Source organism: Amphibalanus amphitrite, unplaced genomic scaffold (assembly GCF_019059575.1).
Source record: "Amphibalanus amphitrite isolate SeventyFive unplaced genomic scaffold, NRLGWU_Aamphi_draft 000320F_arrow, whole genome shotgun sequence".
NCBI lineage: Eukaryota > Metazoa > Arthropoda > Thecostraca > Balanomorpha > Balanidae > Amphibalanus > Amphibalanus amphitrite.
The window spans coordinates 61,339-78,416 of NW_024881815.1; the positions used below are offsets into that span (position 1 = coordinate 61,339).

The 17,078-nt window shown below is 54.5% G+C and overlaps 2 protein-coding genes across 4 annotated transcripts in view; one reads left to right on the plus strand and one right to left on the minus strand.

Moving 5' to 3' along the window:
• LOC122388388 (E3 ubiquitin-protein ligase RNF19A-like) overlaps nt 1-17,078 on the minus strand; it is a 54,562-nt gene that overhangs the window by 26,175 nt on the left and 11,309 nt on the right. The gene's annotated exons all lie outside the window — the stretch shown is intronic.
• Nucleotides 4,732-10,689, plus strand: LOC122388389. Of its 2 annotated transcripts, none has more exons than XM_043379430.1 (2): nt 4,732-4,796; nt 8,026-10,689. In XM_043379430.1, exon 2 carries the CDS (start codon nt 8,135-8,137, stop codon nt 9,359-9,361), a length of 1,227 nt encoding a protein of 408 aa, XP_043235365.1. In that variant the 5' UTR covers nt 4,732-4,796; nt 8,026-8,134; the 3' UTR covers nt 9,362-10,689. The 2 variants fall into 2 exon arrangements, with proteins under 2 accessions (XP_043235365.1, XP_043235364.1); XM_043379429.1 differs by lacking the exon at nt 4,732-4,796 and adding an exon at nt 7,620-7,832.

Genomic DNA, 17,078 nt, shown 5'->3' on the forward strand with positions numbered 1-17,078 from the left:
TTTTATTGTATTTTGTCCAGAAGCATATAGTGCTGTTTTATTGCAGTTTTTGCGCGTTTGTTACAAAATATGAAGCAAACCTGCAAAAAAGTTCCAAGGTGAAGATGATGTATATCGCAAAATATCATATTGACCTCAAGTTCATCCGTTCCTTCCATGATTGACTAGACAGATTTACACATTTCAATTTTATCTTGGATCAAAGGTGTTCGTGTGATCAGTGCCAACTGCCAGAGGTTAACTAGAAAGGAAGCTTGAGCTATGATAATTGCTCTTGTCCATGTCCATGTCCCTCCACTAAGAAGAAGAAGTTATTAAATATTTTGCTTTGTGTATTCCAAGAGGAGAGAGAAGTGGGAACTATTTTCTTTGTGCCTTCATGTCGAATTGAAGATGGATCATTAAATTTTCAAGGCGTTGATCAACCAAGCATTTAATCTTTCTCGTACATAAGCAGTGGCTAAGAAGAAAAAGTTAATCATACCTGAAGTTTAGTCATCTTACTTCAACTCAAACTTTGCAGCAAGATCCCCAAGGACAGAGGATATATTGTATACCTATAGTGTAAATCAAAGCATTTTTTGGCTTAAGTTATTTGTTGTGTGCTCGGAGTGAGGCTATGGGCGTTTTGTTGTATGTTTATGCGGAGATTGAATATAACTGTGACCCTGTGATTGTTTGTATATTTACTACAGTCAAACAGCATATTCAAATAACATACTCACCTAGCTCATAGCTGTACCCCCGCAGGATTTGTACTTGTTGATGTCTCAAGCATGAACAAAGCACTAGACTAGCTTAGTTATCATTTCCCACATTTTTCTGAGCATCTAACATGGCATACAGCAGTGCAGAGCAGCTTCAGAGAAGAAACACTTAAAATGCACAGACTCACAACCAGGGCTGCGGAGTCGATGGATTTTCGGCGACTCCGACTCCGACTCCGACTCCGGCTTTCAAAAACCAGCTCCGACTCAGACTCCGACTCCGGGCAGAGTTGTCGACTCCGACCGACTCCAACTCCCGACTCCGACTCCGCAGACCTAGCAGGGCTGCGGAGTCGACAGATTTTCGGTGACTCCGACTCCGACTCCGGCTCGGGTTTCTAAAATCGACTCCGACTCCGACTCCGACTCCGGTCACAACTGTCGACTCCGACCGACTCCGACTCCGCAGCCCTGCTCACAACAGCCACCCATGAGCCAGTTCCTCATTTGGCTGTTTCCCTGGATGTGGTTTGGCAAGGTGAGCTAACTGTTATCAAGTTGAAGGTTAGCAGGTAAGATTGAGTTAGGGTGAGTACCTAGTACCTATAACTGGGTGCTAATGCTATGCAGGTCTTGGGTAAGTTGCAAATAAGTGTGATGATTGAGGTTAGGTCAGGTTAGTCAGGTATGAATTGATCAGGTCACATTTTTATGGACACTTGGCAAATTAAAAAAAACTAACATGACCTAATATTAGCTAACCCAACTAAACCTACATAACTACTAAACTATAGGTACTGAGCACCTACCTACTTGTGCCTACATCTCATACCAAGTCAAAATAAAGTTCCTTTCTGGAAGATTACCCTGGCAGTACTTTTTATCCCAGCCCTGTGAAGAAAACTAATACTTCTCAAGTTCTGAGTCCCTTCTGGCCATCCACAGAAAGAAATGCTGACAGCTTTGCTTTTGTATATTAGACCAATAATCACCATCACGGAACACATGATATGATCACATCGTTGCATGGATTGTAACATTGACAATTTTACTTAAATCCTTTTTCAAGAAATGCAAAGTAATGATGAACATCAAATTAAACATTATAAAGCTGATTTAGTGATCCAAGCTTTCTCTCCCAGTAGCAATAGAATGATCGCATGTTTCATTTGCCAGACACTGAGTTGCACATTACCATCTGGATAGCAAAGTAAAGCTGCCCGGGTTTGTTTATTCTAGATTTTTTCACTTGGCAGTTAGCACTCATTGATCTTGCTGCTGTAGCCTGTAAGTAATATTTCAATATGCATACCAATACATCAATACGCGTTCAACAGCCAACATTTTCTGGCTTGATACTGCGCGTGTTCTTCAGTATTGATCTCCTGCAATATTATAGCTTGTTTTCGGCCAATAAGCTCTTTTAATTTTACTTTTTCTTGCTGATAAGTGAGCCAGATCAACTTGCGTTTATCAACCAACATTTCCTAACTTCAACCTGATATTACTCAGGACTCACAACTCAGGACTCTTAGCCTCCTGTATACATCAACTTGGGATTGTTTTCAGTCAACATGCTTCTTTAGTATGATATAATTCAGTCACAAGAGATTCAAAACTTACAACAAAACGACATACAAGACTCAAGAGTTCGAAAACCACCAGATAAGCTTAAAAAAGGCCTTGGAACGGAGCAGAACGGAGCCAAGTGGCGCTTCATTTGTTTGTTTACAATAATTGTAGTGCTGATGTATTATTTTAGGACTCTAGCGGTCGGCTCATAAAAACTGAAACATTTTCACAAAATCTGTAAGGCAATTAATATTTCTCTGAAAGAACTTAAATATTCAAAAGCCAAACACCATGAAATACAGTAATCAGAACGAAAAAGTAACCCGAAAATCCAGCCTAATAACCGGCTCCTAAAACTGCGGCAAAATCAGCACTTTTCCCCGCAACTCGTTGTCCAGACGTAAATATGCTACGCTGCAACGCCACCGTAACTTGCCGGCAAAGAGTCGTCAAACGACGAGCGCCAGATTTAGCAGCGATCGCCGCCGCTGCGCCGGGATCGCCGCCGGTTTACTACCTTTACTACCGTACCATAATGCGCGCGTCGCGCCGCTGGTGATCAAAGCGTGACGTATGGCGCATAAACGAATTGGGCCAGGCCGTTTGGTCCCGCCTGGCGAAAAGTCGAACCCTCGCGCCAGGCACGTGCCGCTTTTAAACACGTCCTGATTGGCCTTTACTGAGGGAATCGTGAATCTCTGCCGGCGCCATGAACTGTCTGGGGCCACGGCGAGGGACCCGTGGAACTCTGCGGCTCGCTGTGGAGTGGTTACGGGTCAGTCCGAGCTGTAGAGAGCGGCGCTGGACGTGCCGCGAACTGGTGGTTCGCCGTGGAGTGGTCAATAGTCACTGGTCACTGGTTAGCCTTAGTGGCGGATACCGGCGTCGGCCATACCGCAGCCAAGGACATAGACCTGCGGCGGGCCGTGGAGTGACCACTGGTCAGTCAGTCCGAGAGCGGCGCCGGCCGCAGCGCGGTCCGTCGGGAGCCGCGGCCGACGAGATCAATACACGCTGCCGCCGGCAACGACACGGTCACTCGGCGGCCGCCGTGATTGCCAGTCGGCTCCGGAGCGGACGGATTGCGCCGCCGGCCAGCCGCCAGTGGCCGCTGAACGGGCTGTAATCCACCCAGGATCGCCAGATCCACGGCGAACTCGACTCAGCAGATGGCCACTCTAAGAGCGTTTTGATGGGCCAAGTTTGGGGCACTCGACCGTGCATGACTCCTGAAAGATGCAGACGTAAAATATTTAACGGCCTTTCTACGGTTAACGACTCGCTGTCAGGAAGATGACGGCCGTAGAGGGACCGAGCAGTGTCTGGGCGACTTGGCGGCGCCCGAGATACGTCCAACAACTCACCAAAACTTAACACACAATCACCGCGACTTTCCAAGTCGTACTACAAAAACAGAACACCGCCAAACTCCCGCAATCAGAAATCTGCCGCGCGTTTCCCGAACGCTTTCGAAGCGGACTCGGCGATGTGTTGTGGAACGCCTTGGTAACTTCCAAACCGCACAATAGGATTTCGTCGATCCTTTTTGTCTGGGGAAGTTTAGCGAAGCCCGAATAACAGCGATAGAAGCCTCAATTCTGCGCGAGAGCAATGACCGATCCACTTGAAACAATAGTGCGCAACAGGGCACAATAATGTAAATTATGACACTGAAACAATCATACTAGGACAGCTCACAACATCCCAATGTGGCAGTTAACTGTAAAAAGGAATATGTGATGTGTTGTTTCTAAGTTTGCACCAGTTGAGCACAAAGCCATAATGTCGTGAGAACGGATCTACTCAGAACCGATCCTATTACAAGATTCATTCATCCACCATTCATTCGTCCATTCCGTAAATGAAGCGATATGAACATCAAACACACAGTGGTGCCTACGTGAAGGCCCACTCCCGGCCCAGGTTCGAGTAACTCTCGCATCCAGTCCATGAGATTATAAACGACTAAACGAGGATAGTCTGCGGTTGATGGGCACAGCCGCAGCAGCAGCCAGCTCCGTCAATGAGCAAACAGACAGTGATCCGATGAACTATACAATGCTGCAACTGATTGGGATATCCCTACTGGAAAATGGAAATGAGGACTACTCAGAAGCCTCGCTCAGCGCCAGCTCTGTCGTCATCACTTTATGCATTCAAACTGCTCAAAAGTCCACTCATGCTACAAACTGATGGATTGACGGACATCGTTCCGACTTCTGCAACGAGTCAACCCATCACGCCGCAGCTCACAGCTCGCCCACAGCCCGAGACCCCTCGGGCGGACTTCGGACGGAGGGGAGACACGGTGCGGTCACTGCTGTCACCACTGCACGGGTGCCGGTCGGCCGCCGCTGTGTCCGCTCTGCTCCTGACACGGCAGCAGCCGCCGGTCACACACGGCTGCAGCCGGACCGGGGCGGGGGCGGGGGCGGGGGCGGGGCGTCAGTGTGCCAGCCGCGCCCCGGCCTCACACACCCGTCCACCATCGATCCGCCGGCACGGCACTCTGACCAGGTGAGTCCGACTCTGTCCGGAGTAGGTGAGCCTGAGGAGACGCACACCTGTCCCGTTCTGAGGAGATACTCGTACTCTGACTAGGCTTCGTGAGCTCAGGTATATAGGACACAGGTCAGTGATACGTGTAAACGAGACATTCTGGCACTTGGTCTTAAAATTGCAAGGCTTTCCTGATTTGGCGTGATAGCTAAAAAAGAAGGAATGATAAATGTCATATGAATGTTTCAATCCTCCAACTTGTCATCATTGTCCACCCGGTGGTCTCGGTTTGGCGGTGGCCAACGTATCTTGTCTATCAAGGTCACATTGAGCGGTGCAGCACCTATCGGCCGTGACTGCAGATCGGTAGCGTCTGCATATCGGCAGCGGCTGCGGATCGGCAGCGCCGACCGTTCACATCCCGTCGGAGACAGCTGCAGAGCAGATAGCGGACGGACGGCACAGTTCACATTATCCACCCAGAGCAACAGACCCGCAACCCAGAAAAACCTACCGGATCTCGCCACCCGTTCTCTCAGCTTACCTTACCCCAATCTCCCAAAATCCCAGGACCCAAATCTGCAAGCCAGAGCCCGCCATCTCTCATCCCCGGTTCTTCTGGCAGTCAGCTTCCCATCACCCGGTTATCGCGCGTCCTTGACCTTCGCTACCACCAAAAAACCTGGAGCAACCGGGAGCCAGCGGCTGCTCTACCCTGCTGCAGCTCGGCCGGCCAGTCTCTGACGGCCGCGTCCGCTCAGCTCCCTCCGTCTTCATTCATCATCGGGGGCTGACAGCGGAGCATATACGGCGGTGGACAGGATGTGGGCAGAGCAGCAGCGAGGTCAATACGCACTCCCGACCGAACCCCGTCAGAATCCCTGACCGGACCCAAAGCAAACCCGTATAATCACACCGACCCGACAAGCCACAAAATTACCACCAGCCGCAATGAATGGCTATAATAACGACCAGCCACAATGGACTGCCAGAACGTCGGTGACAGCTGGAACTGTCACATACGGCACGGCTGCAAAAAGTCACAAAAACTGTCGGTGGGATGTTGATCCCCGCCGGCTGGAGCCTTGTGGCGTCAATTGGAGGAATGAGTTTCAATTGGTGACTCACAGGGAAGGGACCGTCGAGGGGACCTGGGTCGGGTGACCCGCTCCGAGTCATCCAGTGCTTGCGCCTCGCTCTGGCCCAGCTGTGCACAACTTGAGCGTTACCTCTATGCAGCCCAGTCCGCTCCTGCAGCTCGCCTCCTCCTGTCACCCCAGCCCCGCGCAGCTCGGTCCACCCCCTCTACCCCCGGCCCGGGCCCAGCACGGCGGGCCGGCCGCTCGTGATGAGCTGCGCTCGGCATTAGCCACTTCCGGCGTGCCAGCCGCGCCGGAAGTGGACGTCTTCCGGTCGGCGGCCGGCCGGGCCCGCCAATGCCAGCGCCGGCCTATAGAGCGGCCCCAATAGTGATGGAGATCGTCCAATTCGCCTTACAGGGTTTAGTGCTGTCGGTGGCAGATAGAGAGACATAATTACGAACCATCGATTTTCCGCTAGAAAAGATACTGAGAATACGCGGCTTTTCGCCAAGTGCTGCAACTTTTTAAAGACACAGTTTCGCAGAAAAACACAAGCATCTTGACAATATGGCGAAAAAAAATCGCTGGGAAAGAAAATAATAGCCGTTTTTCATCACCAACAATTTTGGCGGCGTTATCCAAAACATTATCCAAAACAAGCCAAAACAACTCGCATCCGTTCAAGTGCGTGCGATCTATCATTCACAGTGGATGTCATTAGTTTGAAGATGAGACTAACGCTCATACAGTGTTGAAATACCGGTTCAGTTACATAGTTACACTGAAAATGCTTTATTTCTCATCTTATCGATGTAACCAATCCAATATTTAAATTCGCAGCCTCATTCGGTGGCAGGGCATATTTTAACAAATTTTTACTGCGTCCCAAAGTTGAGCAGAGGGCACGTGCTACGACTAAGGGCACAGGGCAAGGAACAGAGTAGGGCACTGAGGAGGGCAGAAAGTAGGGCACAGCAGGTTACAGGGCATGGCACAGGACATTTTAGAGGGAATGAAGGTTACAGGGCATGGCACAGGACATTTTAGAGGGAAGGGTACAGGTCATGGCACACAGCAGGGCACAGGTCAGGGAACCGGACAGGGCACAGGGCAGGGACGCAGCGGGTCAAATCGGCAGGGGCTACGTCCCAAGGTGAGGGGGCTGCGTCCCGGAATGGGACGCAGTAAGTGCCTTAAGATATGCCCTGTTCGGTGGAAACCAAATGCCATGTCATATCCAACTCCATCAAGCTGTTCCCGTTTAGTTGAGCGGCGTCTCTGCAGCCGTGGGGGCGCGGTTGCGGCCACACCGGCCATTGACCGCGTCGCGCGGGGCGTCACGGAGAGGTGCGGCGCGTCACGGTTGGCGGCGGGTGTGACGGCACCGCCCGTGACGCCGGCCGCGACCGGTGAGCGCCCCTGTTCCGTCCGTGATAAGCATGAATACAGAGCTTCTCCCAAGCGGCTCAGACTGGAGGGCACCGGCTCCTACCAGTCAGACACAGAGCGCACGGCCGCCAACCGGCCAGCTCAGGCGACGGGGCGGATAATTCGCCGCCGCGCGGCACCTGGTGTCCCGTTAGCCGGGGACGACACCGGTCGACTGTTGCTCGTCCCCACCCGTCGCCCATTAGCGCTCGTCGAGGAGAGACACCTATTAGTGCCGCCAGTGTGCCGAGCCGAGCGGCGACGCCGGCGGCCGCGCCGAGCCCTCCGGCGGCGGTGCGGGGTCCGCGGCAGTCGGTCCGTCGCCGTCGGAGCAGACGGAGGCAGAGCGTGGTCGGCGGTGAGACGTACACAACACAGTCGGTGATCGACGACAGGAGAGCGGAGAGGCCGAGCACTGAGTGTGTGGGAGTTGCAGTGGCGGAGAGTACTGAAGAAGGGACCAGAGACGTACAGGAAGTGGGGAGTCTGTTCGCCTAAGGACGGGTCTGGGGATCAACTGTCGTAGTCTTCACAGTCCTGCAGTGTAAGTGATGAAGGGTGCTGTAGTTCATTACAATTTACAACGTGTCCCTTTGGAATGTCTATCCATTTCTGACGTAAACACGTTCGTAAAACAACAGCTTTTAAGCTCGAACATAGTCATATCTTCAATTACTTCGCGCTGGGTTTCTGCTGGGCTTGAGTGGCATTACACCAATCCCTTGTTGTTTCCACAGATATTGAGGGGAGCCGCAGCACATCCTCTGGGAGACCCTCGTGCCCAACTGGGACAATACCGACCCAAGTCGCGTCGGTGCCGCCGTCAGTCCCGCACAGATCGGCGCCATGTCCGGCGAGGAGGGCATCACCCAGGCCTGGCTGCAGACGGTGCTGGTCGGCTACCTGCAGAAGGAGCGCGGAGCCGCCGCCGCCAGCGAGGCCGACCCGCCCGACATCGACGACTACGAGATCACCGCGCTGGACGAACGAGACAGCGCGCTCAGCGACCTGCTCGCCATCAAGGTGCGCTTCCACGGCGGCGGCGGCGCCAAGGCCGGCAGCGGCAGCCAGACGGCTCGGCTGGTGGCCAAGCTGCTGCCGCAGGACGCCGTCAGCCGGGCGACCGTGCAGGAGGCCGGCTTCGACCGGCGCGAGATCGGCGTCTACAGCCGCCTGCTGCCAGACGTAACCGCCTTCCAGCGCCGCTGTCTAGGCTCGGCACTGCCCCCGCTGGCCCCTGTCTGCTACCATGCCGAGCACAAGCCGGACTGCGAGAGCATCCTCGTGCTGGAGGACCTGCGGGCCAGCGGCTTCAGCGTCACCGACTTCTCCGCGTGTCTGACAGAGGAGCGCGCGCGGCTGGCGCTGACGCAGGTGGCGCGTCTTCACGCCACCACGTTCGCGATGCGGGTGCGTGACGGCGTGGACCTCCTGACCAAGTACGACTTCCTGTTACGGCCGCAAGAGGCAGCCGCGCTCTACGACCACTTCCTGGGCCGCGGCCTGCCGCACCTTATCGACTTCCTGAAGGGCCTCCAGCGCGCCGACCTCGCCGGCGTCATCGCGCGGCTCAAGACGTACGTCACAGAGAACACGGCGCTCTTCCACAGCCTGGTCACGGCCAAGAGTCACCTCTCGGCCGTGACACACAGCGACTTTTGGTGCAACAACCTGCTGTTCCGCGACGCTCCGTCCGGCGGCGCGGCTGGCGGCGCCGACGCCGGCGCGCAGTGCCGCGTCATCGACTTTCAGCTGGCGCAGGTGAGCACGCCGACCAACGACGTGGCGCTGCTGCTGCTGTCCTCGCTGTCGGCCGAGGTGCGCAGGGAGCGGACCGGCGCGTTACTGCGCCACTACTGGGACCAGCTGACTGCCACTGCGCGACGGTTCGGCGTCTGCCTGGAGACCGAGTACGAGTACTCGCTGGAGCGACTCGAACAGGACTACCGGCGCAGTCGGAAGCTGGCGCTGCTCCTCTGCGCCGGCTCCGTGGACGTGACGCAGAGCTGCCGTCGCCGCGAGGAGCGGCTTGTGGCCCTCCTCACAGACATGTTCGCCGAGGGAGTTTTCTAGCCGCCGCCCGCCCGACGCGTCTGGTGTCATGCTGCTGTGGTTACATGTGTCACATAAAGCTTTTGAGTAGCCTCGGGACCTCCTTCTCAAGAATGACGCTCGTGTTCTCGAACTGACCACACAACCAGTAGTGGCGAACGTTCTCGTCAAACATCCAACAGATTTGTGTACGCCGGTTCTCTTCACGTCTTCGGAAGGCGTGCAATGCGCATGGACGTACCAAATACGTGCGCATACGACCCGCCTCGTGGAACGAAACCATCAGGCTGCGGTGCACGGTCGCTTTGACAAGCTTACCGAGATCAACCAAAGATGCAGTGCTAGTCTGTGTGGAAGTGGGAGTGTGGGGCTTGCTCGCGCCGACGACAATAACAGGCAGAGTCAACAGGTTCACCTTGTTGGCCCATCGAGTCCATGACATCGAGCAAAGACATTCCAGTGATGCTAGCGGAGTCGTTCGGTTATTTATTTTGCTACGCAGCGTAGGCCACATCAAAGCAGAAGTTTGTCCACAAAGACGAGGATTGCCTCCTTCCACTGGCGATATAAAAGATCTATGGGCAACCATAAACTGAATGGGTCGCTAGTGTTGAGCGAAACACGAGTGAAGTCGTAATAAAGCCAGCCCGAGTGGCGGGCCTTCCCACCACACTGAGACGCACAGTATCGCTGTCGGGAGGGACCAGTGATGATTTGATGGAGAGCGGGACCGACAGGACGTTTTCACGGACCAGCGCATCTGTCAGAGCGAGTGACACTGAGATGTGACACGGCACTCGAGGTGTCCGCGGCCGACACGGCGTGACCGGGGAAGCGCCGGAGGGGACGGACGCGCTGGAGCAGAACTGACGGTTATCCGCCGAACCTCGTGAGCGAGCGACGCTAGTCGTGAGCGGGCGGAGTGCCGAGCCGTGAACGGTGATCGAACTCAGCGTGACATAGCGGTGGGGCAGTGTCTTCACCGCAGTGAGGCGATCACATCCGGTCTTCGAAACCAGCTCCAGCGGTTTTCTGGCAAATGGTAGTGTCGTCAGGACATGGACAAGCCCTGACTGGCCACATGTGCTGGCCAGAATCCACGCAGTTTCGTTGGGCCGTGGCAGCGTTGCACTTCATGTCAGGACAATACGTGCACCATATCTATGTTGCTAACAGACCGATAATCTATTACCCGCAGAGTTTGCCCATTTTTATATCGTCCACCGATGAGTGATGATTCCTCTCTGTGTTCAGTGTTCTCATTTTAGATGATTGTATTCTCATTTTGTATTTATTTTATGAAAACGTCTTGCAGGCTTTGTCCATAAATAAAACAAACACCTACAGCGGGTACTCTTCTTTCAATGCGGCTCCTTCAGGGCGTTATCATATAGCCCGCCCACTCTCCAGAGTCGATCGAATGTGTACGCGGTGAGATGCCGTCTAGCGGTCTGCCTCAGAGCCGCCAGCCTCTGAACCAGCTCCCAGGACTCCCTGCGTCCCGAGGAGCCGCGGCAGGCCTCAGAGCCGTCAGCCCATGGACCAGGACTCCCTGCGTTCCGAGGAGCCGCGGCAGGCCTCAGAGCCGCCAGCCTCTGGACTAGGACTCCCTTCGTCCCGAGGAGCCGCGGCAGGCCTCAGAGCCGCCAGCCTCTGGACCAGGACTCCCTGCGTCCCGAGGAGCCGCGGCAGGCCTCAGAGCCGTCAGCCTCTGGACCAGGACTCCCTGCGTCCCGAGGAGCCGCGGCAGGCCTCAGAGCCGTCAGCCCCTGTACCAGGACTCCCTGCGTCCCGAGGAGCCGCGGCAGGCCTCAGAGCCGCCAGCCTCTGGACCAGGCCTCCCTGCGTCCCGAGGAGCCGCGGCAGGCCTCAGAGCCGCCAGCCTCTGGACCAGGACTCTCTGCGTCCCGAGGAGCCGCGATCCGGCAGGCCTCAGAGCCGCCAGCCTCTGGACCAGGACTCCCTGCGTCCCGAGGAGCCGCGGCAGGCCTCAGAGCCGTCAGCCTCTGGACCAGGACTCCCTGCGTCCCGAGGAGCCGCGGCAGGCCTCAGAGCCGTCAGCCCATGGACCAGGACTCCCTGCGTCCCGAGGAGCCACGGTCCGGCAGGTCGACCGGAGCCGGACGCTATATGAACGGTCGACCGTCAACAAAGAGGGATCGCCGTCGGCGGCGGAGGGGAGGGCAGAGACCGTAAGTGCGCTGGGTTGGGAGGATAGTGCGAGACAAAGAGAGAGGCGCGCGGGCCGAAGACGGTGAATAGAAAATTGACGGGGAGACGAAAACGGGTTGGCAAGCATAGCACAGATGCGAGGTAAAACGGCAATGGTTCAAACATAAATTGCCGCGTTCTTCGGAAAGCTCTCGTCACCCGAAGTCCATTGTTTTCGGCATTTCTGAGATACCTACAAACTAATCAGCCTTTAGCTTTAACGACCATCTAATCCGTGCAGAAGTGAAAACCGGAGCGTGCAACAGTTCGGTGGCCACCGGTTGCTGCTGGCGGTTCAGCCGGCCCCCTGAGGGCGATCCTTACCGCTGGAGTTTTCTGCCCACCCGTGCCCCATCTCTGACCTCGACCCGACCGGTCAATCGTTGTCGGCGGCTATTTTAACCTCGACGGCCTCTAGAGGTCGGACCGATATCGAGCCGCCATCCAACTAGGGCGCAACAATACAGACGCCGAGCCCGTGCGGGCCAATATTGAAATATGGATCACCAGGCCAGCCGGCCGGCGACAATTTCAACAAAGCGGTGAGAGCAACAGCAGGAACCTAAATTCAGACCAGAAACGTAGTTATTATGATAAATTGTTAATAACACACAGATCGGATCTACAGCTGCCTTCGGTTAAAATAACGATGTGTTTTTCAGCCGGCACAACCCCGTCACGCAACAGCCGTGGTCACGGATTTTAAGGATGGCGACAGGGTACTCTGGTGTGAAATTCGCATCCGGTGTTTGATTACGTTTGGGTTCTCACTGCCCCGGTCTGCAGCTCATCAGCGTTCACTGCATTTTAGCTTAACAACTAAACAAAACAGGGAACTTATCCTGAACAGCTAGGATATAGTAAAAGCCAAGCCCTAAAAGGACTGTGAAAAGTGAAAACTAGCATCAGTCGTGACGACAGCTAGACCACCACTCCATGGCCCATGCAGTTTCTCGTCCACAGTGCAAACCAGCGCTGTGGACAGCTACCAGCATGCCACCCAGCTCTTGTTTTCTTGTTCAGCTCAGCTCAACACTCACCCCTCTCCTGATATGTCTCTCAGCTATCGCTTCTCTCCCCAATGTGAAGTCCCTTCCCCAAGGCTCGCCTCTCGGCCCTTACGTCCCTATCTCCAGGCCCGCCCGTAGCCCTTTCGTCTGCATCTCTCAGCTCTTCCGTCCCATCCCTCAGGTGGTCACCGAATGACCTCGACCCATCCGCTCAGCGGTCTGTGGGCTATCTGTGGGCCGGCTGGCCGTCTGACGGTCTGCCTGTCGGCCGATCTGACCGGCAGCCCGTCTATCGGCGCGCTCACATCGCGGCCGGATCAATCACCGGTCACTTCCGACCGACCGACCGACCGACCGAGGCCCCATCCGAGCGGCACCCGACCACCACCCACTGCTCGGAGAGCTTCTACAGACAGACCAGTCTCACATCTGAGCTGAGAGGAACGCAGCCCGCAGCTCACACGAGCCGCGCGCGCTGGCAAGAAACCAGTACCGCCAAGCACGTCTGTTAAATCGATGCGTGTCGCCATGACTGGCGGCGGTAGCCGTGGTTATCAGTAACAAGCGGACGCGCCCGTCTGGTTACCACGATCCATCGATTGGTGCCGAAAGGAGACACCGGACAGTACAAACACAAACCCACTGACCAGTCCCAAAAACGGTCCGCTCGACCAACTGACCAGAGAAGACCCAGTGAGCTGACCAAAATACACTGGGCGCAACAAACTCCCTTATCAGTGGATTATCAGTGGATGTCCCTATGACAATGTATGAAATGTACCTAATTTGTGCAGAAAATCGTGTAGCGATTCTTTGGGCAGCCGTAGGTGTGTCGCAATCTGTTCGACTAAGGCTTCAAACCAGCACCGCCACACCTCTGCAAATCAAGCCGACGATCACCACCGTTCAGCTTTGTTTATCATGTCCCGAGTGGGGTAGGGTAGGCAAGAGGCACACCTCCGATAATCGATAGGCCGGCCAGATTAGACGGCCCCGCTCGACCGGGCCGCCTCCGCCCACGGTCACTGTTGGTGCTGTCACCCCGGTCCATCACCATTTGTCACCCTGGGAGGTGCTGGGACTGATTGCGGCCAACAGCATCACTAGTCACCATCACCGCGTCACCAATACAGACCATCACCAGCACTACCTGTCAACATTACCGTGTGTCACCAGTCGTGACCAGTAAGAAGCTATACATTTTGTGCAGAGTCCATTCACCAAGGTTTACAAACATGTGTAACATTATTTGTTCCAGCCAACGAAGCTATAAATAATCCCGTCTTTTTCGTCATTCTTGCAATCAATTGTTCCACTTACAGCCTGACCAGCCCTGGTCGTCAAAGACGACTCAGCCAAGGTAGCTGCCAAAGGTCAAACAAACGCCCGGGTGGAGCAGCTCGCACGTACCGCAGTCGCCGACCTCAACGGACGCCAGTCCACGCACCGTCGCGCAGGAGAGACAGAGACAGAGACACAGCGAAAACGAGAGCGAGAGCGAGAGCGAGAGCGAGAGCGAGAGAGAGAGAGAGAGAGAGAGAGAGAGAGAGAGAGAGAGAGAGAGAGAGAGAGAGAGAGAGAGAGAGAGAGAGAGAGAGAGAGAGAGAGAGAGAGAGAGAGAGAGAGAGAGAGATGACGTAACCCTTGTGCGGCGCAGGACGTCACACAAGCGGCAGTCTCCTGCTCAGCAACCCCCCCCCCCCCCTCCCTCCGACACCTGCCACAGGTATCGTCAGCGGCCGGCCGGCGCGGATTGTACGAGACGCCGCCGGTGGACGACGGGACCGACGGGACCGACGATCGATGGCCGATTCTGCGCCGCGTCGCCCCGTCACCGCCGCCGGCGGCGGCTCGGGGCGGCCGGGTAGTACGCCGCGCCGCTCGGGATCCGTCCCAGGAGAGATCGATGGCACACGGACACACGCGCGCATGGACACGCCGGCCGGCCGGTGGAGATGGACAATCAACGGGCATGGTGACAGAGACGAAGGTGTGCGAGGAGCCGCTAGAAGAAGACTCCGGATTTTGGAGCCCGGAGGTCTGGACGTTTGTCCCGTCCAGTGACCTGTGTCGAAATACTCAACATCACACATGCTTATGATGATTTACAGATCACTTGCTGCCATGATGATAGCCAACAAGCAGGTCTTTCATTCGACGAGACAAATAAGAATAAACATATCCTGGGATCAGTGAGTCTTATCATCAAAACTCTCGTCAGCATTATAACATCTTAACCTTTACCGCAAATAACCATAATGATAGCATCATCCAACTTATACCACGAAACCATCAAACTGAGCTGGAGATTAACGACCCACAGTATACGATGTTCGCTGGCCATAAAGGTCAACAAGCAGGAAACGACTATGCAGGATATATGCTAAAACATAAACTTTCAGGCTTCGAAACGGCCCACAACGTTCGGAGCCTATAGGGCGGCGAAAGAGTAGAGCCAAACATCGGCACGAGATGAGTGTGAGCTTTATAGTACTCTAACGAATCGTGCACGATTGGATCCTTGAATCAGCATGCTTCGAGTTCAAATTCAACATCAAAGCACCAGACCCTGTCCTCGAAATTTGAACTGCATCCGTCTCAGGGAACGTTAACGATACGGCACGTCAATAGTCGATAACGGCTAAGCCGTCTGTTTCGCTTCAGTCAACAATGGGACAGACGGACGTTCTAGCTCGATCGCGTGCCGATTCTGCACCGCCATCCGGTTTATTCCATTCATTTCAAAATGCCACCTGCTTGGTTGCCCGTACAAAATGAATCTAGCAATGCAACTGACTGAAACGGTCCAGCAGAAGTGCACTTAAAATAGCAATACTTAGTTATTCCGACTCCACTCTTTTCATGACCTCCACTAACTTCCTCTAACCCTACCTCATACCACATTGCATTCTACTTCATTCCATTCATCCTAGCCGCGCTGCGAGTACAGTCGATGGAAGCTCCCTTCCCATCGTTTCCGCACCATAGCATCGTCCCGCACTGACAGCACACCAGTCAGTCAGTCCACAAATAGGCCAGCGTGGCGGCGATCAGCTCCGATCATTATCATTGTCGCTCTAAGTACCTTCGGTAGTCAGCAGTATCTCACGCAAGGCGAAGACGCACGCAGCCGGTCAGGACCGGTTCTGAGAGCTGGGTCAGTGCTGGATTAATCTGTTCGGTCGATGTGAGATCCAGTTCAGTCGCCAGTCAGTCCCGCGGGTCAGTTCAGTCGCCAGTCAGTCCCGTGGGTCAGTTCAGTTGCCAGTGCAGTCCGTCGCCATTTAACCCTCGCCCGCACATGGGGGGGGGGGGTGGTTGCCACCCCCCCCCCCCAGGTAGTCTTTCTGCTCTGCACTCAACATTTTTAGAGCTAGAAGGCTGATTTTTCGTATAGCTGCTCCTCTATCCTTTCTTGATGTCCACTGAAAATTTCAAGTTTCTGTGGTTTTTGGTTTCGGAGATATGACCTTGTTTTTCAGGTCATGTCATGACCCAAATGGCCAATTCTCAACATCTTGCGTTGGCTATGGGCCTTGTGAGCTTTCAACACCTTGATTTCGGCCTTTTATGCCAATCCTACCTCCCACCTATTATGAAACATGTTGTTCGACGATGTACAGAGGTCAAGGTCAGGGTCAAGGTCAACCTAGGTCATCTGAGATAATTGCGTTTTAGGCAAGCTGAATTTACTTTTTTTGAAATTTTTTGACTACATTTTTGGTAAAAGCTTCTCAGATCATGATTTCATGTAATATGGACACATAAACAATCGGTGCACACATCAGTATACACACAGACACACACAGACATACAAACACATATTATTGACCTTGACCTAACTTGACCTGAGATGACCTCAGCAGCAAAAACCTGGTCGGGTAGTGTGACAAAGAGGTTCTAGCTGGCTTGGCACCAGAAAACGGCACCGTCATCGGTATATGACAAGCAGCGCGCTTGATATCCAACGGTGACCTAAAACAGCAACATTTTTTAGTTTGACCTGACCTGGAAGGTCAATGACTGACCTGAGAAGGTAAAACTGTGTATCGTTGGATTTGTCTCTTCCCAAAGAACCTTTTTGGTCTTTACCGCTAAGCTCTATCTCCAACAGGAACGAAATGGCGCGGGGGGTGGCAACCACCCCCCCCCCCCATGTGCGTTCTAGGATGGGAAAATGGCATGTGCGGGCGAGGGTTAAACGTCTTGTGAGTGTTGGCTCAGACGGCAATTCATTTAGTGCCGTCAGCCGCAGCGGCCCCACTCTGCTGTAATAGGACGGCTGTCGGTGGCAGCCGAGGTAATACCGGCAGAGCGACGGGGGAGGCTGTCACTGCCGCTGCCGCACCACCGTCCAGTCCAAACGACCTGGGGAGGCTGCCGCTACCACACCACCGTCCATTCTAAACCACCGGGGAAGGCTGCCTCCCTCATCAGTCAGCATACATAGTTTCGCCCAGTCGGAAATAACTGCCGGAGGGCTGCAGCCGAACGCACGGAACACCTGTTGCCTATGG